We start from the raw sequence: 27,379 nt of genomic DNA, 5'->3' as shown, positions 1-27,379 counted from the left end.
GAGGAAATTAGATGATAAAGCGTTACTTGAGAGCTTAAGGTCATTGAAATGGTCTTTGAAGTGGTCTTCAGGAATCACTGTTTAGAGTCTCTGATGAGCCTTTGGAAGTGGCATGTTGACTTGACTCAAATGTTCAGTGTCCCTGAATCACCCGGAATCTCCCAGTGTCACTTCTGTGTACGAAAGGAATAATTATATTGAATTAAGTGCACACATCTTAATATATACTCTCTATATATGCTATATATGTGTATGTGGACCATATGTATGTTCTGTGTGTGTGTGTATATATAGTATCTGGCTTCTTTGGTTCAGTATTATGTCTTTGAGAAACATTCATGTTGTGTGTATGATTAGTTTATTGCTGTATATTGCTGTGTAGCATTCCATTGTGACTATCCCAGAGTTTATCTCTTTATTATTATAGTACTTATTAAGGTTACATATTCGTTTTGAAACCTATTTGGTTTGAGTTTTAAAGTATTTAAGCGTCGATATAAATAGTCTTGTGTGTGTCTTTTGGAGGAAAAATTGTTTTTAAATCTTTGAAATCATATCTTATATATCTATATTTATATCTATCTATTTATATATTAAAAGTTCATTCATTTATTTTGAGAGAGAGAGCATTCATGTGAGCAGGGGAGGGGCAGAGAGAGAGGGAGAGAGAGAATCCCCAGCAGGCTGCATGCTGTCAGCACAGAGCCCAATACGAGGCTCGATTTCACATGTCATGGTCTCACATGACCTGAGCTGAACGCAAGAGTTGAATGCTCACTGGACTCAGCCACCCAGGCGCCCCTAAACTCTTAATGTCTGTTAGATGTGTGACCAGAAACAGGCTTGCTGGGTACAGAGTAGCTACATATTTAGCTTTATCAGTATTTTTTAAACAGTTTTCCAAAGTGGTTGTACTACGTCATATTGCTACTAGCAATGTGTGAGAGTTTTCATTGCAGTTCATCATTCACTTGGTATTGTCAGCCTAATTAATTTGCTATTCTAGTTATTGTGTTGTGCTATCTTGTTCGGTTTTAATTCCCATTTCTCTGCTGACTCCTGATGTTGTGCATCCTTTCATATGTTTGTTGGCTTTTTGGATTTCCTTTAGCAAAGTAACTGTTGACGTCTTTTGTCGATATTATTTTATTGGGTTATTGGTCTTACTGAATTCTAGAATTTTTAAAGTATATTTTGAATATAAATTTTTGGCAGATGTATGTAGTTATTGAAATCTTTTCTGAGTTATGACTTGTCTTAGTCTCTTGATGACTTCTGAATACGGTTACAAAGACTGTCCTTTCCCCTGCTGAATTGTGGTTTTATCTTTGTCATTTATTGAGTGACCATATATTTGTGGTTTTCTTTCTGGACTTCTGATTTGTTCTACTGGCTGATTTATCCTTCTTCACGACAATACCACTGCTTTTTATTTTTATAACTGAATTATAAGTTATGACGTCTGGCAGTGTTAGCCTTCTGAGTTGGCTATTTTTTTTAATTAAAAAAAAATTTTTTTTAAATTTATTGTTGAGAGAGCACGAGCAAGGTGGGGCAGAGAGAGAGAGGGAGAGAGAGAGACTGTCTCTCTAGACAGAATCTGAAGCAGGCTCCAGGCTCTGAGCTGTCAGCATAGAGCCCGATCAGGGCCCAAACCCACGAATGGTGAGATCATGACCTCAGCAGAAGTCGGATGCTTAACCGACAGAGCCACTCAAGCACTCCTGTGTTGGCTATTTTCTTCAGGGTTCCTTGGCTATAACATGAATACAGAAAGTTGCCAAGAACATCTTTTTGGCTTTATTTTATTTATTTATTTATGTATTTATTTATTTTTATTTATTTTGAGTTATATAGAGACAGCACAAATAGGGGAGGGGCAGAGAGAGAGGAGATCTTATTCCAAGCAGATTCTGCGCTGCCAGCGCAGAGCCCGACCTGGGGCTTGAACTCACAGAACTGTGAGATCATGACCTGAGCTGACACCCAAGAGTCAGACACTTAACTGACTCAGCCACCCAGACGCACCCATTGTTTTTTAGTTTTCTATTAGATTTATGTATTTACTTTTTAAGAACATCTTTTTTTTGTAATGCTTTTTTTTGTTTGTTTGAGAGAGAGAGAGAGTGCCCGTGCTAGTGGGGGAGGGACAGAGAGACAAAGAGACACAGAATTTGAAGCCGGCTCCAGGCTCTGAGCTGTCAGCACAGAGCCTGACACAGTTCGAACTCACAAACTGTGGGATCATGACTTAAGCTGAAGTCGGACATTTAACCAACTGAGCCACCCAGGTGCCCCAAGAACATGTTTAGTCTACAAAATATATTAAAATAATTTTTGTGATGCCAGATATTATGGATAATGCATTGCTACTATGAGCTTTTGCATTTTCATATACATGTTAAAAGCACCTTGTCAATTTGTACAACTACACACACACTCCCTACACCTACCTTTTTAGGGCTTCTATTGGGATTGCATTGCTCATTTTGGAGAAAATTGACATGTTCATAATACTGAGTTTTCCAATCCATGACCATGGTATGACTCTATTTAACTCTTCTTTAATTTCTTTCTGGTTTTTTAGTTTTCAGTTTAGTAGTTTTTCCCATCCTTCATTAAATGTATTCTTTGTTTTTTTAAGTTTTATTTGTTTAAGTAGTCTTTACACCAAGTGTGGGGCTTGAAATTACAACCCCAAGATCAAGAGTCACATGCTCCTCTGACTGAGCCAGTCAGGTGCCCTTTAGTAAATATATTCTTAAATATTTTTATGTTTTCTTATGCTATTTTCATTTTTAACCTTATGCTATTCATACTATTTTATTCTCCAGTTGTGTAATGCTAACATATAGAAAAACATTTGATACTTGCACCCTGGCTTTGTATCCTGCAAGTTTGCTAAATTTACTGATTTTGGTAGTTTTATAGATTTTTAAAAATTTCATAGGTAAACAATTGTGTTCTCTAGGAATAAAGACAAATTTACTTCTCCTTCCTAATGTTCATACATTTTTTTTTTCTTAGCCTGTTGTACTGGTTGAGAATGCCAGTGATGTGATGTATAGAAGTGATGAAGGTGAACATTTTTGTCTTGTTCTTGACTTCAGGGAGAAACTGTTGGGTGTATTATTATTAATTTTGACTTTAGCTGAAGGATTTCTATAGATGTCTTTTATCAATAGAAGTTCTATTCCTAATTTGCTAGGAGATTTTTTTTTTTAGATCATGACTGAGTATTGAATTTTGTCAAATGCTTTTTCTGCATGTATTGAGATAGTCATACTTATTTCATATTTATTATGTTAATATGGTGAGTGATCTTGATTGATTTTCAAATGTTAAACCAACCTGATATGTTTGAAATACGTTCTTCTTCATCATAATGTATTTTGCTGTTATAATCACTGAGTTTGGCTTTTCACTATTTTGTATAGGGTTTCTCTGTGTGCGTGTGTTCATGAGAGCTGTTATCCTGTAATTGTCCTCATCGTAATCTTTTCAGGTTTTGGGTTGAAGACTGTACTACCTTCAAAAGATGAGTTGGGCGGTGTTTCATACTTTTCTATGTATGATATTATGTGAGATTATGTTATTTTTTTTAATGTTTGAAAACATTGGGTTTTCAAACCCTATGGTTTGTTTTCATATGTATGTCTGTTTTCAGACCCTATGAAGCCATTGGGTCTGAAGTTATCTCTTGGTGGAGATTGTAAATTTCAAACTGTTAAATTTTTAGTATTTGTCTTTGTTAATTTTACCGTAAATACAATATACGAGTATTGGTACGAGTATCTGGATCAGAGCAGATGAATTATTATTTATGTAAAGCCAAGTAACAATTTTGTGGTTCTGGTGTACCTCGATTTCTTACTCTCGGAGCAATAAGAAAAACCAGGGGTCTTGCACATACATGCAGAATTGGTATTTTGGGTGCAGAACACCGATAAAATGAATCTGGGTGCTTGCATAGAGGAGAGAGGTAGTTGTCCCCCTACCCTTTTTAAAGCAGAGAGCAGAACCTTTGCTCCCTTAGAAAGGAGCCCAAGTTCACACTCTAATCCTTTGGACTATGAGTAAATTTCTTCAGGGAAAAAGACGGTTATTATCTCCAGCTATGTGTGTGTGTGTGTATGTATGTATGTATGTACTTTTTAAGTTCATTTATTTATTTTGAGAGGCAGGGGAGGTGCAGAGAGGGAGGATCCCAAGCAGTCTCCACGCTGTCAGCACAGAGCCCCACATGGGACTCCAACTCATGAACCATGAGATCATGACCTGAGCCAAAGCTGCGAGTTGGACGTTTAACTGACTGAGCCACCCAGGCGCCCCTGTCTCCAGCTGTATACCCAGGATGGCATCAGGGTCCCAGGTCCAGCATGCCCACTGAACTGTAAATCTCTCTAGAGTGTGTCCCTATCTCATTACTCATTAATTACTTTCCAAGCCTCATTCTTGCACCTTAAGCTCCAAGTTTTATCGAGATTTGCTCAAAAAGTCCTAACTGTTCAGTAACATAAAATTTATTTTCCCTACAGTCCCACAGTACCATTCGTTTTATTTCTGACTTCTGGCCAGTTTTTCTGTGTACGTGCCATTCTTCATTTTGTTTTAGTCTTGAAACAGGTTTGTATGCTGAAAGCTAGATGCTCTTCACGTTTTTCCATTCACCTTTTACCTGGCCCAAGGTGGTAAACCAGCTGCGGCAGCATTTATTGATATTTTGTACAGGCTGTGCCTTGGTCTGTGTGGAAGAAGTCTGTGGCACGCTCTGTGGTCCATACAGCCGTGGCCAGCCAGTTAAAACTGACTTGAATGCCTTCCAGGCTGAGGCAGGGTCATGAAGCATTTCAGCTCAAGGCAGGAAAAGATTCTGTCCCTCTTTCTAACAGAACACCTGCACTGTAGGTGACACTGCTCACAGAGTGCATGTCTGGGGTCTGTTCAGCACCAGGTGTTTGCTCACATACTTGAGTGTTTCTGATAACCACCCCTGGGTGCAGATCACACTTCAGTTTCAAGTTAATGCCACGCACACACACACACACACACATACACACACACACAATCTCAGAGGGTATACTGGGAAATAAAAATTTTGCAGTTGTTAGCACCACCTGCCCCCGCTGCCTCCATCGTGGCTTCTCACTGTCTGGTAAGCTTTAGACCCCCACCCCAGTACCAGTCTAAATATTTGGTTTTGTCTTCTTTTCAGGCAGTCATTTCCAAACAGTCCTGCTTGTCCATGACGCCATTTCGTCCATCCCCTTCCCTGTGGTATGCATGATACCCACAGGTGCTCCGAGCTGCTGTCTTGTGACACCAAGCAGGGATGGGAGAAGCAGCTGCCAACTTCACTGCCAGGGATTCGCTGCAGTTTGTAGTTGGGTTGAAGAGCACGGGCGGCAGTTAGCAGGAGCAGCAGAGGCATTGGTCCTCTGGGAGGAGAACTCCCGGGAGCAGGTCTGACAGCCCTGTCCCCATGCTGCTATAAAGGTTCGCTTTCCAGGTGCCAGAGAGTTTGCTTTCCTTCCATCATTACAAAGTCTGCGTGTCTTAATGGAAACTGCAGCTTCACAGTCTTTCCAGCCATCCTCCACTCTTAGCCAGACCTTGCATCTGGAAGGGCCAGGTACAAGGGAGACCACAGCTCTGTAACAGAAGCGTTTTCATACAACTTAGAATTAGTTCTGATGCTTGAAACTGTTTTTTGGCTGTGTTCTGGCCTGGAGTCGCTGTCAGGGAAAAGAGATCCATCATGCCCACCTGAACGGTCAGGGTGAGATGTTGAATTTGCAAAAGAGGTCCGTGTACTACCCGCCCCCATATTCACCCTTTTTCCCCTAATCGTATCCAGGAAATAGCCTGGAGACCATCCCTTTTGAGGACAGCTGCATTTAATAGACTGCTTTGCTAAGGTGTGTGTGCCAAGAAAGAGGTAAGGGAAATAGACTCATTCTTGCCCATTATTGTAAAGTCACAGTAGTGAGATATCCTCTAAAGGAGTTTAAAATTGAGATCGATTCCCTGTCCCAGAATGGGTGCTCCCTACCCCCCACCTTGCACCTTCCACAGGAACATGAGCTAAGAACACAGTCAGCTCCTGGGCCATGAGGCCAGGGCCAGTGCAGGCCCTGGCACCAGAAGTAGCCCTCTCCATGATTCTGCCAGGATTCACCGTATTTCCACAGCCCACAGTGCCTCAGGGTGGCTTTCAACATTGTCATGGTCAGAGTCCTGCCACTGCACAGAGGGACCACACCTGCTTTCACACCTGCCCGGCAGAGCTGAAGGACACAGCAGAGCAGCAGCCAGGAGAGAGCTCTGTGACTCCATCAAGGCCTTTCTTGCTGGGTTTTATTTTAAAAAGTCTTTTATGGGGGCGCCTGGGTGTCTCAGTTGAATGTCCAACTTAGGCTCAGGTCATGATCTCATGGTTCAAGAGTTTGAGCCCCGCTGCGGGCTCTGTGCTGACAGCTCAAAGCCTGGAGCCTGCTTCGGATTCTCTGTTTCCCTCTCTCTGTGCCCCTCCCCCACTTGCAAGTGCGTTCTCTCTCTCTCTCTCAAAAATAAATAGACATTAAAAAAATGAATAAAATAGAAAGGCTTTTTCACCTTGCCAGTGGTAGATTCCAAGTTGATCCACTCAAAAATGGGTTCAACAGGCTAGAGACCCATTATCACTCTCCAGTAAATCAGGCATCACAGTTTAACAAGAGCTCATTAGCAAGTTCAAAATGATTTTTCCAAAAGGCAGCTAGCTCCCAAAGTGTCTCTCTGTCTGGACAGGCCCTCCCTAGTTCTGTTCTCCTTCTGCACACGGCCCTCCCTTAGGCAGATCATCAGTCTTGCAGACTTGTTCTGTCTCCAGTACTGTAAGATTCTACACATGGACACTAAATCCTCACCCACAGACACTTCTTCCCTTGATAGGGACGACTGTCTCTGGGACTTACACCAAATTGTTTTCTGCCACATCTTTGGACGTAGTAGCCACAAGACAATACAGAGCTGTTTTTAAAAATTCCCCCTTTTTTTGCTTAGTGCAAAATTCGCACCTACTCCTAGAATCTAAATTCAGCGTTGGGTGTTGGCAGAGGCAGAGCTGGGGCTGCAGGGCTGCCATGGAAATCTTTTTAGGAACCCTCCCCCCCACCGCCGCCTTTTAAAAGTTCTTCTTTGATCCATGGTTCATGGGTTGCTTAGAAGGGAGTTGCTTCTAAAATCATTCTTTTGTAGTTATCCTTCAGGTTTTGAGTTCTGATTTAATACAGAGAAGATTCTTTGTGTGATTTCAGTGGCTTGAAAGTTGTTGATGTTGTCTGTTTGTACTTGAGAAGGATATATGTTCTACAATTGTTTCGTGTAGTGTTTTATAATGGTCTTCTGGTCTTTAGGTCTTGTGTATCCTGATTGTCTTTTGTCAGCCACTCTGTCAGTTACTAAGAAAGGTGTTTTAAAATCTCCAAGTATGATATTTCTTGAAGCTGTATTATTAGGCAGACAAATTTACGATTGTTATATCTCACCTTTTAATGGACTCTTGAACCACTATGTGGTGCCTGTCTCCGTATACGCAGTGATGCTCTTCCTTCGAGTCCATTTCTGGTATTAACATCGCCACACCAGCTTTCTTTTCTTTAGAGTTTGTAGGATATACTCTGTTTCATCCTTTACTGCCAGCCTTACCACACTCTAGTTGTTGTTAAATCTAGTCTGACATTTTAAATTTCTTGTTTAGACTGTTCAGTCCATTTATGTTTACTGGTATAACTGGGCTTAAGCCTGCAGTCCTATTTCGTGTCTTTATGTACCATTTCTTCTTTCTTCTGTTATTTTTCCTTTCACAACTCCTTTTGGGTTTTTTAATTATTACTTTCTTTTGCCTCTATTAGCTTTTTATAGTTATATAGTCTTTTATATAGACTAGTTATATAGTCTTTTAAAAAATTATTAGCCTTGGGGCGCCTGGGTGGCGCAGTCGGTTAAGCGTCCGACTTCAGCCAGGTCACGATCTCACGGTCCGTGAGTTCGAGCCCCGCGTCAGGCTCTGGGCTGATGGCTCGGAGCCTGGAGCCTGTTTCCGATTCTGTGTCTCCCTCTCTCTCTGCCCCTCCCCCGTTCATGCTCTGTCTCTCTCTGTCCCAAAAATAAATAAAAAACGTTGAAAAAAAAATTAAAAAAAAAAATTATTAGCCTTTTAGGGGTTACACAGTATGTAACAATATGCATTCTGTTAGGGCAGAACTGGAGAGACGAGTGGATGCTGGCTGTGTGGAGATGTTCAGTCGTGGGAGCTGTATGAGAGCTTCTTGCTCATGAGTGCATATAAACCAGAGGTGTGGGCTTGTGGCTAAATCCTGGGGCACCATGAGGTTTAGAAGTGATGATGATGAGGACTGAGCAGTGGAGACGGTGGGGGAGTCTGTGAGGATGGAGTAAATTTGAGAGAAGGTGATACTCTGGAGGCCAGAGAAGAATTTCAAGGACAAGTAAAGGACCTCAGGTTTGAAGACAGAAACATAAAGTTGGCATTTTAACCTTGACTTCTTAGAAACAGGAAGAGCTAAGACCCTAAGACCTGCCAGTCAAACCCCACTTTGAAAGAACAAGCAGAAAGCTTAACTGTCAACAACAGAACAAGTGAAGGGTTGCCAAGAGCAGGGAAAAACGGGGTGGAGGTGTGTGCCCAGTTGCCACGTCCGAAGGTGTGACCTCGGATCGTCGAACGTCATCTTACAGAACAGGAGGAAGGACTTTTAGGATGCTGGTAGATCTCTGTAGTTTCTTTGTGAGAAGCAGAGGGCTGGAGTGGACTCCACACTGGGGGCTGGATGAGGACTCACACACACAAGCTCTGTTGGAAGGATGCAGGCCATCTGTGAAGTGGTAGAAAGTGCAGAAGACTTTGATACTTGAAACAAACCAAAGACTTCTCTCGGTTGGTTGGAGACCGTAGTAAAGATCGAGGAGAGCACGCAGTGCCCTTGTTAAGAAACATAACACGAGATGGATTCAAAGGTATTATGAGAAACAGGAGAAGACAGGACAAGCAAGTGGCAGGTGAAAAACAATTCACTTGAAAATGTTATCATGTAATGTCTGAGTATTGTCACTAGTTTTTAATATAAATTAACAATGAAACATGGTTTCTGGTGTACGAGAACATAAGAGAGGCAGGTCATTCATTCTGAAGGAGATAGTAAGACCACAGGAAGGTGTGTTATGAACTGTGTTATACCATAGGAAATCTATGTTATTATATCATAGGAAATAATTCTATGTTATATCATAGGAAATAATTGAAAAAAAGAATAAAATCACTGCAGTAATCAAAATTAAATTGATTAAAAAAATTAAATTAAATTAAATTTAAATTAAATTAAAAAAAAAAAAACAGAGGTAGAAAAGATATTGCAGGGGTGCCTGGCCGGCTCACTCGGTGGAACAGAAGATGCTTGATCGCAGGGTTGTAAGTTAAGCCCCATGTTGGGTGTAGACATTACATAAAAATCGAGGAAAAAAAAAAAGATATTGCTGAAAATAAGTAGGAGACATGGAGGTTGTAAATGAGAAACCTAAACAGAAAACAAGGTGTGGAAAGAGTGCCTGACACTGAGTAATGGCTTCTTGTGTTCATCACATGATTTATATTGCCAAGAGAAGCTCGACTACTTCAGCATACTTCTCGTTCCATGTCTGCCTGTCAGGAAATTAATTCCTGGTCATATAGTTAGGTAATTATAGTTTATAGAGGCTTCTCTTCCTATCAGTATTTTGATCCTCCAAAGAGAAAGATCTTGGTTTCACTCCTTAAAAATCTAGTATTACACATTAATGATTTTGCTTGACTGTGGAGCCACATAGAGCCAGATTTTCATAATAATGCAGAAAGCCATTACCACAAATTCTTTACAAACTTACATGCCAGCTCATCAAGCATGTAAGATTTGTTAGATTCTGATTTATTCTGTGTACACTGACACAGAGACTGAAAAAAATCGTGTCTATTATCATCCTTGTTTCTTATCAGAAGTAGCACACACTCATTTTAAAATTTACTATGGAGTGTGAAAGCCAACCCCGTGTCCTCTCCCTCAGATGAACAGGACATTTTTGATGGGGTTTATATGAATGTGTTAATAGCATTTAAATATTTATTTTCATTATAAACTAACATTAATTATTAATGTCATAATATTAAGTACATTATTCTATACATGCTTTTTAAAAAGTTTTCAGTGACATTTTACCATATTTGCTGGTTTTTTTACAGAAGTTTTTTTTTTAAGTTTATTTATTTATTTTGATAGCATGAGTGGGAGAGGGGAGAGAAAGGGGGAGAGAGAGAATCCCAAGCAGGTTCTGCACTGTCAGGGGCTCAAACGCAACAAACCATGAGATAATGATCTGAGCCAAAATCAGACGCTTCCCTGACTGAGCCACCCAGGTGCCCCAGAAGTATTTTTAAAAGTACAGACGTTAAACCACTAAACCTTTCAGTATGATGCCTAAAATTTGTGTTTGGTAAAGCTGTGCAGTTAATTCTGATAAAAACCGTTTGTTAAATACCATTGACTTCATATCTGTTCAGTGTTGAAAGAAAATCGTAGGTAGAGTTATGGTTGCCAGAAACATAGTTGAATGAAAATCAGAGCTGCATGAAATATTTAAAAATTTAGTATTTGGGGTGCCTGGGGGGCACAGTCGATTGGGTGTTCAACTCTTGATTTTGGCTTAGGTCATCTAGTGGTTCGTGGGATTGAGCCCCTTGTCAGGCTCTGCGGTGATGTCACAGAGCCTGTTTAGGATTCTTTCTCTCCCTTTCTCTCTGTCCCTCTCCTGTTCACACACACTGTCTCTCAAAATAAATGAATAAACATTAAAAAAAAAAAAATTAGTGTTTAGCAAAGACAGTGTTACCGCAGTGTAGTTCATGTTTGTGGTAAAGTAAATTATACAAACAGATTTTTTTTAACTTTTTATTTTAATCACCCAGTGCTTATCACGACAGGTGCACTCCTTAATCCCCATCCCCTATTTTACCCATTCCCCCACCCACCTCTCCTCTGGTGACCATCAGTTTGTTCTCTATAGTTAAGAATCTGTTTCTTGGTTTCTTTCCCTTTTTTCCCCCCTTTGCTTGTTTGTTGTGTTTCTTAAATTCCACATACAAGTGAAATCATACAGTATTTGTCTTTCTCTGACCAGCTTATTTCACTTACCGTTACATTCTCTAGCTCCATCCAATGTGTTGCAAATGGCATGATTTTATTCTTTTTGATGGCTGAGTAATATTCCGTTGTATATATATACACATACCACATCCTCTTTATCCATTCATCTATCGATGGACACTTGGGCTGCTTTCATATCTTAGCTATTGGAAATAATGCTGCTATAAACATTGGGGTGCATGTATCCCTTTGAATAGTATTTTTGTATTCTTTGGGTAGGTACCCAGTACTGTGAGTGCGGGATCATAGGGTAGTTCTATTTTTAACTCTTTTGAGGAATCTCTATGCTGCTTTCCGCAGTGGCTGTACCAGGTTGCATTCCCACCAATGGTGCATGAGGGTTCCTTTTTCTCCGCATCATCACCAATACCTGTTGTTTTATGTATTTTTATTTTAGCCATTCTTACAGGTGTGAGGTGATATGTCATTGTGGTTTTGATTTGCATTTCCCCGACGATGAGTGATGTTGAGCATCTTTTCATGTGTCTGTTGACCATCTATCCGTATGTTTTCTTTGGAGAAATGTTTGTTTATGTTTTAGGTCTTTTTTTTTTTTTTTAACAAAAGAGGCTGAAAATTATGGGGAGATTTGGGAAGGCAACTTTTTAAAAATGTTATTGGACTGTAAGCTAATGGAGTGAAAGAATGTAAGATTATGAATGAGAATGAGCAATTTATAAGGGACAAACAGCTGGGCTTACCAGAGTAAAATATATTCATTCTAGATTTGTAAATTGACAGCTTGATTCTAAGCTGAATCTGGATATAACTGATATGTTCTCTTCAGTGTGATACCATTGTAAAAAATATTGTCAGTTCTTAGGTTATAGGACTCAATAGTATTATTATGGGTTTTGTACAGTATCGTATGATATATCATTACAAATATAGTATTGTAGATAGCAGAGGAGTAAAGGTGAGCATGCATAACCAAAAAAATATTAAAGTAAAGGTAAATGACAGTTTTAGGACCAGGTTTAGAATTGTAGGTTTTCATGTTTTGCAAAGATATAGAAGGGTGTGTGTGTGTATGCAGGATTGAAGACTAATGTTAAATCAGGTGAGATTTGGTTGGGGAAAAGCCAGAAAGCATTGGAAGAGGGTTTGATGGTTCACTATTGAACAACTCAGATGGAATAAAGGAAAATATCTATAAATCAGAAAAGAGCTGTAAATATGATCCTGTGGCAAGGCTGGCTTGACCACTCATTGATTTTGCTATTTTGTTGCATGTTTTTATTGCTAGTGATTTAGAGCTAGTAACAGAATTAGATATTAGAGATTGGGTTATAGTGCTATTCTCTTTTGAATTAGAGTTCTTAGAAATTTGATTTGTTGCTGTTGTGTAGAATGGAAGAGAGAGATGAGACTGGAAATGTGTATACTGTTGTCATAATCTAGATGTGAGAAGATAATGACCTAAACTTGCCCACTCCCCAAAACCTAACTAATTCTGTTTCTCCTAATTTTCCTGTCAACTAATCTTCCTTGTCACTCTATTTATATTTCAGAATTAATTAATAGCAGTAGAAACTATTCAAGAAAGAAGTTCAATGAGTTTAACAAAGGTAGAAATTGGCTCCATAATGATAAGCATGAAGGAATTCATTCTGAAGAGAAACTTTATAAATATAATAAAAATGGGAATGGCCTCCATCTTAATGAAGATTTTGTTCACCGTCAGAAAATTCAGATTTTGGAGCAACCTTTTGAATACAGTGAATGTAGGAAAGCTTTCCATGAGAATTCACTCTTTGTTGTACATAAGAAAACTTACACAGGAAAGAACTCCTGTGAACACACTGATTATGGGAAGATCTTCTGTGATATGTCATCCCTCGTGGCTCATCAGAGAACACATCCAAGAGAGAATCAGTATGAATTTAATGAATGTGGAGAAAATTTCTTTGAGGAATCCATTCTCTTTGAGCATCAGAGTGTTCAGCCTTTCAGCCAGAAGTCAAACCTCATTCCAGTTCAGAGAAGCCACTCAATTGACAATGTGGTTGAATATAATGAATGTAGAACGTTTTTCAGTGAAAAGTTAGTCTTTGGTGTACAACAGAGAACACGCACAGGAGAAAAACCTTATGAGTGTCATGATTGCGGAAAAACCTTCAACCAGAAGTCAGCCCACACAAGACATCAGAGAACACACACAGGGGAAAAATCTTGTGAATGTCAGGAATGTGGGAAAACTTTCTACAAGAATTCAGACCTCATTAAACACCAGAGAATTCACACAGGGGAGAAACCTTTTGAATGTCAGGAATGTGGGAAATCCTTCAGTGAAAAGTCAACCCTCACTCAACATCGAAGAACACACACAGGGGAGAAACCGTATGAGTGTCGTGAATGTGGGAAAGCCTTCTCGTTCAAGTCAGTCCTTACTGTACATCAGAAAACACACACAGGGGAGAAGCCCTACGAGTGTTATGAATGTAGGAAAGCCTTTCTTAGAAAATCAGACCTCATTAAACATCGAAGAACTCACACAGGGGAGAAACCTTATGAATGTAATGAATGTGGGAAATCCTTCTCTGAGAAGTCAACCCTTACCAAACATCTGAGAACTCACACAGGTGAGAAACCCTATGAATGTATTGAATGTGGGAAGTTTTTCTGCTACTACTCGGGTTTCACAGAACATCAGAGAAGACACACAGGGGAGAAACCTTTTGGATGTAATGAATGTGGGAAAAACTTCCGTCAGAAGTCAGCCCTAATTGTTCATCAGAGAACTCACATAAGACAGAAACCCTATGAATGTAATGAATGTGGGAAATCATTCTGTGTAAAGTCAAAACTCATTGCACATCATAGAACACACACAGGGGAAAAACCCTATGAATGTGACGTATGTGGAAAATCATTTTATGTGAAGTCAAAACTCACTGTACATCAACGAACACATTTGGGGAGAAACCCTATAAATGTAATAAATGGGGGAAATCACTCTGGGTGAAGTCAAGATTTTATAGAAAAAGAATGCAAAAGGGGAGAAAAATCTGTTGCTGTAATGATTTTGAAAACATCTTAGGTCTAAAGTCAGTTCTCACAATACAGGAGAGAACTTATAGAGGGGAGAGAATAATATGAAGCTATTGAATACAGAAAACTTTAGTGCTGGAATTTGAACCATAGAATATATCAGAAATCTCAGAGTGGAGAACACCTTATCAGCAAATCGCCCAAAGCCACACCTCACAAGTTAGAAACCTCTATTAATGTTCACAGGGTAGAAAATACTTGATCCACAGGCTATAGAACATGCACAGATTGTAGGAAGCTATAGGAAAGCATTGTGCTATTTTATTGTGTGTAGCATCTCAGTGGATATCAGTAGTTACTAGATAAAATACATTATTTTAAATGTGTGGGAGCTTTAAGTTAAAATCTAAGCTTATGCATCAGATATTTTGAATTGAAGGATCTCTGGCAATTTAAGGTGGAGGATGATTTTCATTTAGAAATAGCTTTGTATTTTTGTTGAGATGCAATTTGGCCCATTGCTGGGCTTGTTATTCCCCACTGTTTAAGGTATTAGATGTGAAAACACAGCACGCTGGGACCAGCGGTTGGAAGCAAGTCAGAGGCTCATGCATCTGCAGAAGAAGAGAAGATTTTTAGCAAGAGGACCCACCAGGAGGACTTTCGGATGCCCAGGTAGAGAGAGAGGTTCTGGATTGTTGGCTCATGGATGGGCAGCTTGCCAGCAGGATGTGTTCATGCTTCTGGGGCAGACTGTTGAGAGCGGCTCATCCTGGCCTAGGGGGTCAGAGGGGAAAGGTGGGTTGCTGCACGCACAGCTTAGTGGAGGCAGTAGAAGTTGAGTGCGCATGAAGCGTCGGTGGTCTCTTCCCTGGCAGGCGTTGACGTTTCTCTCAGTGTCACCCTGCTGGGGTGACTTGCCATACCCCGCTCTGTCTCTCCACATACTCAATACTTCCATAGGTGATGTAACAATTTCCAAAAAACATAATAGTCACATACAAAAATGTATTCTTTGGAGCACCAGCGTGGCTCATTTGGTTAAGCATTCAACTCTTGATTTTGGTTCGGGTTGTGATCTCATGGTTCGGGAATTTGAGCCCCATGTTAGGCACCATGCTGAGAGCGCAGAGCCTGCTTGGGATTACCTCTCTCAGCCTGCCTGCCTCTCTCTCTCTCTCTCTCTCTCTCCCCCTCTCCCTCTCCCTCTCTCTCAATAAACATTTAAAAATGCATTCTTAAATATAAAGCTTTAAAAAAGCACAAGTAAAAATAAGTAAAAAGCACAAGTAGATTCCAGTGCTGGGTAGTAACTTGTAGCAGGTCGGTGCCCTAGTGAGAACAACTAGAGAAACATCACAAAAAGCATCTGTTTCAATGCAGCTTATTGCTGCAGGAGCAAAGAGGACTAAAGGTAAAATTCAGGAGAGGAGTGAGTCACAGAAAGTTCCCCGGGCAAAATGCACCTGTTTCCCCTGGGAGCATTTGCCAGCTTTGGGCACAGAGGAACCTGAGTCCTGAGCTTGGCTCAGGTAGAGGGTGAAGCTCGTAGCGAGAGGGCGGAGACCAGAAGCCAGCAGAACTTTCAGCAGTCAAGGCTGGAGTGAAAATTTCTTCAACATTAGAGGCTTAAGCCTCGTAGCTAGTCTCAAATTTTTAGAAGATTGACTCAGGACGGGAAGGAGCCTGAAAAGCTAGTCCGAAAGTCGATTTTATTCAGGACAGAGAAAATGATTGGAATTCAGTTCCAAAAAATGATTGGAACTGTTAGTAGGATGGGCCCTTGGCGAGCACAGCATGCTATCAGTAAAGGTAAGGTCATACCAGAGGTCAGTTGTACAAATGATACCTGATATTAAAAAAGAACCAAAACTGCCCAGAAAGAAAACTCTGAGTACAGTTGCTTTCACTGCAGTTATTCCAAATATTTAAGAAGGAAATAATAGGAAGCTTCCATGACCTTTTCCAGAGAATGGAAGATGGAACTTTTCTAATTCATTTTGGGGGCATGGTACAACCTTGATACCAAAACCTGTAAAAGACATTTCAGGAAAGTAAAGTTACCAATATTTTATGAATTAAGGTGCATAATCTTAAATTTAAAAAAAAAATCCAGTCATATCCATGGACCAAGTAATGTTTATTAGGGGAATCAAAGGATTTACTATTTAAAATTAAATCGATTTGGCCAGTTCTTCTTCCTCTCACATCCTCCCTTCTCCCTTGTGCTTTCTGTGTTTCTCTTCTGCCTTCCGTTCCTAGAGTGGAAGTCAGAACAGGCCTGCCACAAGGGATGAGAAAGGTGTGGTGATGTGCACACTTGCATCAGACGTGTTGAATGCAGCTGGAAGAGATGATCATCGTGGCTAAAGTATCGATAACATTGAGCAGATGAGAAAATGTGCTGAGGATGATGAGAGCCAGATCAGAGAAGGTTTTCATGAAAATGGAGAGGGGAAAGTTAGAAAATCCCGGGGTGTTGGATTGGAATGTAACTCACAGAAATGTGTGTGTGTGTGTGGTGTGTGTGTGAGATGGATCTGTCTGCTGAGAGGACCTACACACAATGACACCCCAGGAGCAGTGTGCACACCAGATACCAGGTTACTAATGTCTAAATGCTGTCCTCCACCAAAAAAGGGACTGTCTCCGGAGTGATGGCTGGTTTCAGGTAAAAGATGGGGAGAAATACACGATGAACCTGAATCATCTTACCTGCCCGACAGTAAAAAAATGTTCAAATAATCATGGAGTCAAAAGAACCACCTTGGTCAGGTTCCACTGGCCAGATTTGAGACAGTTTGAACATAGCGTCAGAATTATTAATTCCCATTAATAAAATGGGAGTCCATTAATGTATAGTGATATAGATAAATTTGTAAATTCATAAAGGAGAAGGGAAGACTTGTACAGAAGAATGCCAGTTAGTAAATGTAGGGAGAATAATGGACATGGAAAAACACCATTGGGCAACCATTGGAGGGGCAGTTGATTCAGGAGGTAGTTGTCAGCATAGACTAGAGTCTGTGAGTAGAGCTTTGATGAAGAACAGGATATGGCATAATTTTCAGATATCTCCCCACAAAATACCCATCAGCTGCAGAGGTGAAAGGGTGATTTTGTGATTAAACCTGGCAGACACCGGCATGATCAGGCAATCAAAGTTCACCTCACCAGTGGAGTAGGACAGGTCAGCATGATGTGTCCCCTGATGAGATGCACTGAGAAGAGGCAGCATCATTTGTGTGGCATTTTCGCCAAGAAAGCACGACCTGTAGGATGCCTGGATAGCTTAGTGAGTTAGGTGTCCAACTCTTGATCTCAGCTCAGGTCTTGATCTCAGGGTCATGAGTTTAAACCCTGTGTTGGGCTCTACACTCGGTGTAGAGTCTACTTAAAAGAAAAAAGAAAAGAAAGCTTGACCTATGTTTATTTAGGAGGAAACATCAGGTGAATCCATATGAATGGTTATTTTAGTGAATGCAAAGCCTATAGTTTTTTATTATGTGAAAGATACAAAAAAGACTGAGAGGCTGTTTCAGATTAGAGGTGACTGGAGATAATTTTAAAATAAAAATGAAGACCAGACATTGGTAGAACAGTTGGCAAAATTCAGTGTATGGATTGGATGGTCATGCTTATCAATGTTTGTTTCCTGATGTGGATGATTGCTGGGTGGTTCTATAGGTTAGTGCCTTTGGGGAAAATACACACTGGAATATGTAGAGGTAATGGAGCCTCATGGCTGCAGCTTGCTTTAATTTTTTTTAATGTTTATTTTTGAGAGCAAGACTGAGTGGGGAAGGGGCAGAGACAGAGCGAGGCACAGAATCCGAAGCAGGCTCCAGGCTCTGAGCTGTCAGCACAGAGCCCAACACGGGGCTCGAACTCACAGATCAGGAGATCGTGACCTGAGCCGAAGTTGGACACTTAACCAACTAAGCCACCCAGGTGCCTCTGCAGCTTATTTTTAAATGCTTTAGACAAAGGCTAATAGAGAGAGAGAGAGTGTGTGTGCTCGCGTGTGCCTGCGCACACAGCGCGAAGGACTGATGGAGGAGATGCAGTGAGGTTAGGAGAATCTGACTGAGGGGGATACGGGAGTTTTTTGGTACTGCGCTTGTGACTTTTTTAAGTGTGAAGTCATTTCAGAATAAATGTTTACAAGTTTAAGGTAGTTGATGTAACCTACCACATTAGTAGAAAAAATAAGTGAAGCCATTTGATTATTTCAATAGATGCAGAAAACGTATTTGATAAAAACTTTCCTTTCATGGTTAAAAACCAACAAAACTAGGAACGGAAGGAAAGTTCATCAAACACAAAAGGAAACCAACATACAGCAAATATTATACTAAATAAATAAGTATTGACCTATATCTTCCTGATATTAATGAGACAAGAATGCTTGTTACCATTTCTGTTTCACATATGACTGAAGGCTCTAGCTTGTCAGTAAGGCAAAAAGGAAGAAAGTTTAAGGCCTAAAACTTGGAAGATTGAAGTGCCAACTCATTATTGGTAGGTGGTATCATTGCATGGAAAAGTGAAAAAAACTTACGGAGAAGTTACTAAAAATGGTGAATTAGCAAACTCACTGTGTAAAAAACTACAAATAGAAAACAAGTGATAGCAGGACAGTTGTATCCACTCAGGATACAGTAGCAGAGACCAGATCTACCTAGCTGCCTAAAAAAAAAAAAAACAAAACAAAAAAAACGGAAAAAGGAAACCGATAAAATCCAGGAAATAACTGTTTTCATGACAGGGGACGTCAGGCAATAAAGGGGCAGTGATCCCTATAGGTGATGGGTAGGTTCACTATATTGTGATGGTTTTTCAGCTATATTTATCAAATTATATCACGATGTACACTTCAAAATTTTTTAAAATGTTTATTGTTTTTGAGAGAGAAAGAGAACAAGCACGGGAGGGGCAGAGAGAGAGGGAGACACATCAGAAGCAGGCTCCAGGCTCTGAGCTGTCATCACAGAGCCCAAGGCAGGCCTCAAACTCATAGACTGTGAGATCATGACCTGAGCTGAAGTCGGCTGCTTAACCGACTGAGCCACCCAGGCACCCTGTCAAGTTGTACACTTTAAATACTGTTACATCGCTGTTAAGCTTACAGTATTCCAAAAACAGTAAGTTCTAGAAATGCAAAAACTGCACCACCACCAAATTAAGGGATATTAAAGATCAAAATAAATGAAAGGATATACATAACTGTCTTCGTGACTTTGAAGGCTCATTTCCCCAAAACTGAGTGGTAGATTCAGTGCAACCCAATCACCATCTAACAGCAGGTTTTGTTATTGGAAATTTGCAAATCTGAATTTAAAATGTATATTCAGGAGCACCTCAGTGGCTCAGTCAGTTAAGCATCTGACTCTTGATTTTGGCTCTGGTCATGATCTCCTATGGTCATGAGATCAAGCCCCACATCACACTCTGCTCTGGGTGTGGAGCCTCCTTAAGATTCTCTCTCCCTGTCCCTCTGCCCCTCCCCTGCTCATGCTCTCTCTGTCTCTGTCTCAAAAACATGTATATGCAGATGCAGTGACCATAGCTAAGACAATCAAAATAGAAAAATAAATCTGCAGGACTTAGATTTTGGATATCAAGACTGTGGTATAGGCACAAGGATAAACAATGTCCAGAAACAGGCCCCAATATCTTAATATATGACAAAGGTGACACTTTAATATTGTGGTAAAAAGATGGTAATTTTGATAAATGGTGAGTTAGTCAGCTGTGTGTGTGTGTGTGTGTGTGTGTGTGTGTAAAGAAACATTTTGACTGTAGCCACCCACTATACACTATATCTAGATGTGAAAGTAACACTTTTAGAAGAAAGTATAAGCGAACATCATAGCTTTGGTTAAGACAGCTTAAACAAAAAAACAAAAACCATAGATACACTATATGTTAACTAACTTGGATTTAAATTTTAAAAAAAGTGTAGATAAATTTGAGAACATTAGAATTAAAAAGTGCTGTTTGTTCAAAAACAAAAACCAAACAAAAACCACCACCACCAACAACAAAAAAACATGAGTTAAAATGCCAGCCACAGCCTGGGAGAAGATAATTGCAATGCATATATCAAACCAAGGACTCTTATAAGGCATATATAAAGAACTCCAACAAATCAGGAAAGGAAAAGTGAGCAGCAGATTGAACATAATTCACAGAGTGTATTTAAGTGGCCAGTAAATGTGGAAAGTTGCTCAATTTCATTAGTCAGCAAGGAAAAGCAAATCATAATGAATATGTGATTACCAGTATACACCAGAATGGCTAAAGTGGTAAAAAAGAAAAGACCAACCGATGATGAAGATACGAAGCAGCTGGGACTAATACGAGTTTGGTAGGAATGTAAATTGTACACTGTGGAAAATAGGCTCTTTCTGCTAAAGCTAAACATGCGTGTACCTTTGGCTGTGTAATTCTACTTCTAGGCATATATCCAACAGAAATACATGTTTACTGAAAGAATATTCATAGTACTAGAATTCTCAACGGAAGTAGAAACGGCACACATGACCACGACACTAAAATGAGTATATAAACTGTGCTGTTCATTCAGTGCTATACAGCAGTAGGAATGAACAAACCACAATTACACGCATGCAAAGAACAAAGAAGACTTAAGTGCTGCATACATGTTTTTCATTCAAAAAGCTGGCAAATCTAATATGTGGTGTTAGAATCCAGGTGGTCGCCTGGATGGTAGCAGCTTGCAGACCCTAATGTGAGGGGGCTCCTCTGGTGCTCATCGTGTTCTTTTTGTCTCAGTATTGATTGTAGGTGTAATCAATTTACAGATGTTGTTACTTGCGAATATTTACATATATATATACATGTCTGAGTGTAAATGTTCCTTAATAAAAGCAGAAAGTCTGACATTGTTCACTCTCTGCTTAGATTCCTCCAGCAGCTTCCCCATCTCACTTAAAAACACAACACAAGATGAATAATTAGGACAACAGCAGTAAGCGTGTGTGTGAGGGATCGCTGTGTAGTAAGTGCTTATGTATGTGAATTTACTACAGAAAGTACTTTGTTCCCTTCTCAATGTGCTAAATAACAAAGATACTCCATGTTAAAAGCTAACCAATTTCTCTGTCTTACCTATTCAATAAACATGTTAAGTGAAGTAATATTCTATAGTTTTACCATATATTACACATGTTCTCTCTCAGTTTGCTGGCATATAAAAGTGGATTCGGCCAGTGTTTTGTATTAATTCTTCAATAAAGAATTCAGACACTGTGTTTATGAAGTTGTTATCTGCGTCAGGATCCATCAGTGGGTATAATGAAAATACTGATTACACAAAATAAGCCATACCAATTAAAGAAAGCAGATATTAACAGTACTACTTGAGTTCAACACAGTATTGCTTTCCATTAGATGAAGAAAATGTCCAGCTGAAACATTCAGATGAGCAATCCACTTAGGGATGAGTTGCATAGCCCAAGCATAACGAACCATGTACATTTGTGTTATGATGTTGTAGATACATATTTTGTCTTATTCCTTTCTTCCCAGTGTAGGGGAGGCCGTAGAATTAGTTACCAGATTGCCTGGGCTCATATGATGTCTGGCCCTGTCACTTACTAGATTTGAGACAAATTACCATCTTTTGTACTCAGACTCTCATCTGTCAAATGGGGACATTAGTAGTGGCTGCTTCATAGGGGCAATTTAATATGAGCTGTGTATGTGTTAGCTGTTATTTCTTAAATTAACTTTCAAACAATTGGTAGGTTCTTACAGACTCTTAATACCCAACACATTTTTGCCTTGACGGCAGTGCCTTAACTTGTAATTTCTCACCTTGGCCTTGAAAGGTTCAGAGGTAAAGAACAATTATATTAAGCTAGTCATGAAAGACACTCCCTTCCAAGATTTGCTTGGGATTGGCCCGTGTTCTGGCTGTCATCAGAGTTGTTTGCAGAAGTGTTCTGAAAACTTCCGGGAAAGGTTTCTTTCTTGCCCAGCTGAAGTGTTTTATGCCTGGACTTGACACTTAGTTCTGTCTTGCAACTTGCAGGGGTAGGTGGTGGTCTGAGGATGGTGGGGGCAGAGAGTGAAGGGTTCATGAGGATGTTACTGCGTTGCCTATTCTAACTGTTCTACAGTGAGAATGGATGGAGGTTGTATTCAGCGTCGGCAGAGCATGGAGTAGATTCCCTGCCCAGGCAGGACCACGCGACAGGCCTCAAGGCTGGCATATCTTGTTTGAGGAACTAGTCTAGCAGAATTGTAGTCCCAAGTTCCCTGGCCGTATGGGCCAGTGTCCTCAACTCAGCAGATAAAGCAGTGCTGCTGGCCATGATCTCCACTCAAGTGCTGTTTCCCTAGGCAGCTTCCCAGGAGCTCAGGTCAGGCTTTTTACCTGGTGGGGTGGGCATCTCTGCACTCAATAGTGGGTGGGGCTTTAAATGAGCTCCCCTGACTGGGTGGAAAAGGGAACCAGCTCTCAGCCCTGTGAGGCTTTGTGTGTGTGGTCTTAGGCTTGTTCTGTGGTGGTGCATAATCCTCTGACAACACTAGTTTAAAATTAAAAACAAAAACAAAAAAACTTAGTAAAAATAACCATGAATACAATAACCTTTTATTCAATATACAATATATATAAACTGTAACATCAATAATGAAAATGTGTGACAGAGGAGAAATAAAAGTGTAAAGCTTAAGAATGCTGTTGGATTTAAGTTATCAGTTTAAAATAGACATAATTTGGGGCGCCTGGGTGGCGCAGTCGGTTAAGCGTCCGACTTCAGCCAGGTCACGATCTTGCGGTCCGTGAGTTCGAGCCCCGCGTCAGGCTCTGGGCTGATGGCTCGGAGCCTGGAGCCTGTTTCCGATTCTGTGTCTCCCTCTCTCTCTGCCCCTCCCCAGTTCATGCTCTGTCTCTCTCTGTCCCAAAAATAAATAAATAAAAAATAAATAAAAATAAATAAAATAAACATAATTTTAATATACTTTATATAAGTTTCATGGTAACCACAAGGGAAAAACCTGTAGCATTTATGCAGAAGAACATGGTAAAGAAGTCCAAGCATACTCACCAAAAGGCATTAAAACACAAATGGATAAGAAGCAAGGAACAGTGGAGCTACAAAAAAGAAAATAACAAAATGCCAATTGTAAGTCCTTATCTGTCAATAATTACTTTAAAGTAAAGAGATTATAGTCTTCAAAGACCTAGAAAGGTTGAATGGATAAAACAATAAAATCCCATGATAGGCTGCCTACAAGAGACTCTAGCATTAAGTTGCATACTGACTGAGTGAAAGAATGGAAAAAATATTTCATGCAAATGGTAACCAAAAATAGCAGGGGTAGCTATCCTTATGTCAGACAAAATTGACTTTAAACTAAAAATAGTAAAAGAAAAGTTCATTATATGACAGTAAAAGTGTCAATCCATCAAGAAGATATAACGTTTGTATATATTTATGCACCCATCATTAAAGCAACTAAATATATAAGGTAAAAGTAGCAAAGCTAAAAGGAAAAATAAACAGCAATGCAATATTTGGGGACTTTAATACTCCTCTTTCAAAAAGGATACATCATTCAGACAGAGAATCAACCAGGAAATACCGGGTTTGAGCAGCACTGTAGGGCAAAAGGACCTAATGGACATATACACAGAACATCAGAATACACATTCTTCTCAAGCATGCATGGAACACTTTATACAGGAGACCATATGTTCACAAAACAAGTCAGCAAATTCAAGAAGACTGAAGTCATACCAAGTATCTTCGTTGACCACAAGGGTATGAAATTAAAAAATCAGTAATGGGAGGATAACTGAAAAACTCACGAACACATGGAAATTAACACTCCCTCAAAAACCAGTGTATCAAATAATAAATGGGTGAAATAGTATCTTGAGACAAATGAAAATGGAAAGACAACATACCACAACATATTGGAATGTAGCAATACTTTCCCTTCTCAGACTATTCCAAAAAACAGAAGAGGAAGGAATACTTCCTGATTCATTCTATGAGGCCAGCATTACCCTGATACCAAAGCCAGAAAAGGACACTATAACAACAACAACAAAAACTATAGGCCAATATTTCCGATGAGTATAGATGCAAAAATTCTCAGTAAAATACCAACAAGCCTAATTCAGGAGCACATTAAAAGGATCTTTTACCGTATTCAAGTGGGATTTACCCCTGGGATGCAAGGATGGTTCAATATATGCAAATCAATAAAGGTGATACAACACATTAAAAAAAATTATATGATTGTCTCAGTAGATGCAGAAAAATTCAGTAGATGAATCTTTTTTTTTTTTTTTTAATGAATCCATTCATTTTATTAAAGTAAGGCTAGTGAAGCCATGGCATGAAAACCTGCAGTCATTTGGGGCAAGTGGATGATTTTATAAAGCTAAAATCAAAAGACTTAAGACATGAAAAATTCATAAGTAGGAGGAAGTAATAAAACGCAAAGTGACCACAAGAATTACAAATATATTTAAATCTCAGACCTGGGAAATGGACACAGCCTTCTAGGCGAGAAGAGAAACGCCTTATGTGTTCTGACAGCACTGCATCTTTGGCTTGTTTTCAGTGGTTGGCGGAACATGAATAGGAACCACATTGTTGCTTGGAGACATGTCATTTTCACATCTGTCTGACATTTGCTTTCTGGGAAACAATGCAGTAGATCTGTCAGAATTGTCTGAAGAGCAGCTTCTACGTTTGTACAGTCTAGAGCAGAAGTCTCAATGAATGACAAACCATTCTTTTCTGCAAAAGCTCTTGCTTCCTCTGTAGGTACTGCCCTGAGATGATGCAAATCACTCTTATTGCCCACAAGCATGATAACAATGTTACTATCAGCATGATCTCTCTGTTCTTTCAGCCATCGTTCTACATTTTCATATGTGAGATGTTTAGCAATGTCATAAACCAATAAGGCACCTCAGTGGATGCATTTGACAAAATTCAACATCTGTTCGTGATAAAAACTCATGACAAATTAATTATGGAAAGAATATATCTCAACATAGTAAAAACTGTATATGACAAGCCCACAGCTAATATCATACTCAGTGAAAGTCTGAAAGCTTTCACTTATGATCAGACAGGGGTGTCTCCTGTCACCATTCATATTCAACATAGTCCTGGAAGAACAGTTAGGCAAGGAAAAGAAATAAAAGGTATCACAATAGGATTGGAAGAGGTAAAATTGTCTATATTTGCAGATGACATGATTTTTATATAGAGAAAATCATAGAGACTCCACCAAAATATTGTTAGAGCTATGATTTCAGGAAAGTTGCAGGACACAAAATTAGCAGCATTTTCATACACTAACAATAAATTTTCAAAAATAAAATTCTGTTCATGGGAGCATCAAGAACAGGAAAATACTTAGGAATAAATTTAACCAAAGAGATGAGAGATCTCTTCACTAAAAACTACAGGATATTGATGAAGGAAATTGAAGAAAACACAAATAAATGGAACGACATTCCATATTCATGGATATAAGAATTAATATTTTTGAAATCTCTATACCAACCAAAGCCATCTATAAATTCAGCGCAATTCATATCAAGATTCCAGTGGATGGGGCACCTGGGTGGTTCAGTTGGTTAAGCGTCAGACTTTGGCTCAGGTCATGATCTCACCATTCGTGAGTTAAGTCTCCTGTGCTGGACTCTTTGCTAATAGCTTGGAGCCTGGATCCTGCTTTAGATTCTGTGCCTCCCTCTCTTGCTGCCCCTCCCCCCACTCGTGTTCTCTCTCCCCACCTCAAATAAATAATAAAACATTAAGTAATTTTTGAAAAGATTCCAGTGGAATTTTTTACAGAAGTAGCAAAAAAAAAAAAAAATTATCCTAAATTTATATGGAATAACTTAAAGACCCTGAACAGCAAAAGCAATCCTGTGAGAGGTTCACACTTCCTGATTTTAAACTATGTTATAAAGCTAAGGCGGTCAAAACAGTATGGTACTGGCATAAAACAGACAAATAGATCAATAGAAATAAATTGAGAGCCCAGAAATAAACCCATGCATATACAGTCAACTAATATTTGACAAAACAACCAAGAATGCTCAATGGAGAAAAGACCATCTCTTCAATAAATGGTGCTGGGAAAATTGGACATTCACAAGTGAAAGAATTAAACTTGACCCCTATATTACTCCCCCATAAAAATGAACTCAAAATGGATTAAAGATTTAGATGTCTTTTTTTAATGTTTATTTTTGAGAGACAGAAACAAAGCATGAGTGGGGGAGGGGCAGAGAGAGAGGGAGACAATCTGAAGCAAGCTCCAGGCTCTGAGCTGTCAGCACAGAGCCCAATGTGGGGCTCAAACCCACCAACCATGAGATCATGATCTGAGCCAAAGTTGGAAACCTAACCGACTGAGCCACCCAGGGGTCCCAACGAGTAGGACTGTCTTGAAATAAAAAGCTCCGCACAGCAAAAGAAATGATCGACAAAAGGAAAAAACAATCTATGGAATGGGGGAAAAATCTGTAAACCATATATTTGATGAAGGGTTAATATCTGGAAGATATAAAGAACTCATGCAACTCAACAGAAAAAAAAAACAATTTTATTTAAAAATGGAAAAAGATCTGAACAAACATTTTCCAAAGAAGATATTCAAATGGCTAACAGGTACGTGAAAAGGTGCTCAACATCATCAATCACTAAAGAGTTGCAAATGAGAACCACAATGAGGAATCTTTTGCTCGTTAGAGTGATGGTCTATTAGAGTGATGGACATGAACAAGGGTGTTGAGAAAAGGGAAACTTGTATTCCTTGTGGGATTGTAACCTGGTGCAGCCACTGTGGAAAATAGTATGAACTCTTCTCAAAAGATTAAAAATGCAACTACCGTATGATCAGGTTATTCCTCTTCTGGGAATACATCTGAAGGAAACAAAATGTCGAAGAGACATCTCCATCCCCTTGTCCATTCCAGCATTATCTACAATAGCTAAGACATGGAAATAACTGAAGTGTTTACCAACAGATGAAGGGAAAGAGGTGTGGTACACACACAGTGGAATACTCATCCACAAAAAGAAGGAAACCCTGCCATTTGTGACAACATAGATGGAGTTTGAAGGCATTATGCTAAGTGA

At 39.6% G+C, this 27,379-nt stretch overlaps 1 protein-coding gene across 13 annotated transcripts in view; it reads left to right on the top strand.

Moving 5' to 3' along the window:
• The window catches only part of LOC131493669 (zinc finger protein 37A-like), a 126,362-nt gene that overhangs the window by 49,199 nt on the left and 49,784 nt on the right, over positions 1–27,379 (top strand). For 4 of the 13 annotated variants that reach the window (XM_058698286.1, XM_058698287.1, XM_058698289.1 and 1 more), the window contains one exon: positions 12,749–14,895. The exons of 2 other annotated variants lie outside the window; for them this stretch is intronic. In XM_058698286.1, coding sequence (XP_058554269.1) covers positions 12,749–14,202 — 1,454 coding nt within the window. In that variant the 3' untranslated portion in view covers positions 14,203–14,895. Of the gene's footprint in view, positions 1–5,215; positions 6,101–12,748; positions 18,008–27,379 lie in introns of those variants that run through there. 7 more of the 13 variants (XM_058698282.1, XM_058698284.1, XM_058698283.1 and 4 more) reach the window with 5 other exon arrangements.

This window comes from Neofelis nebulosa, chromosome 13, assembly GCF_028018385.1.
Source record: "Neofelis nebulosa isolate mNeoNeb1 chromosome 13, mNeoNeb1.pri, whole genome shotgun sequence".
Lineage (NCBI taxonomy): Eukaryota > Metazoa > Chordata > Mammalia > Carnivora > Felidae > Neofelis > Neofelis nebulosa.
The sequence above is the reverse complement of the archived record's forward strand: the minus strand, read 5'-3'. Positions and strand labels throughout refer to the sequence as shown.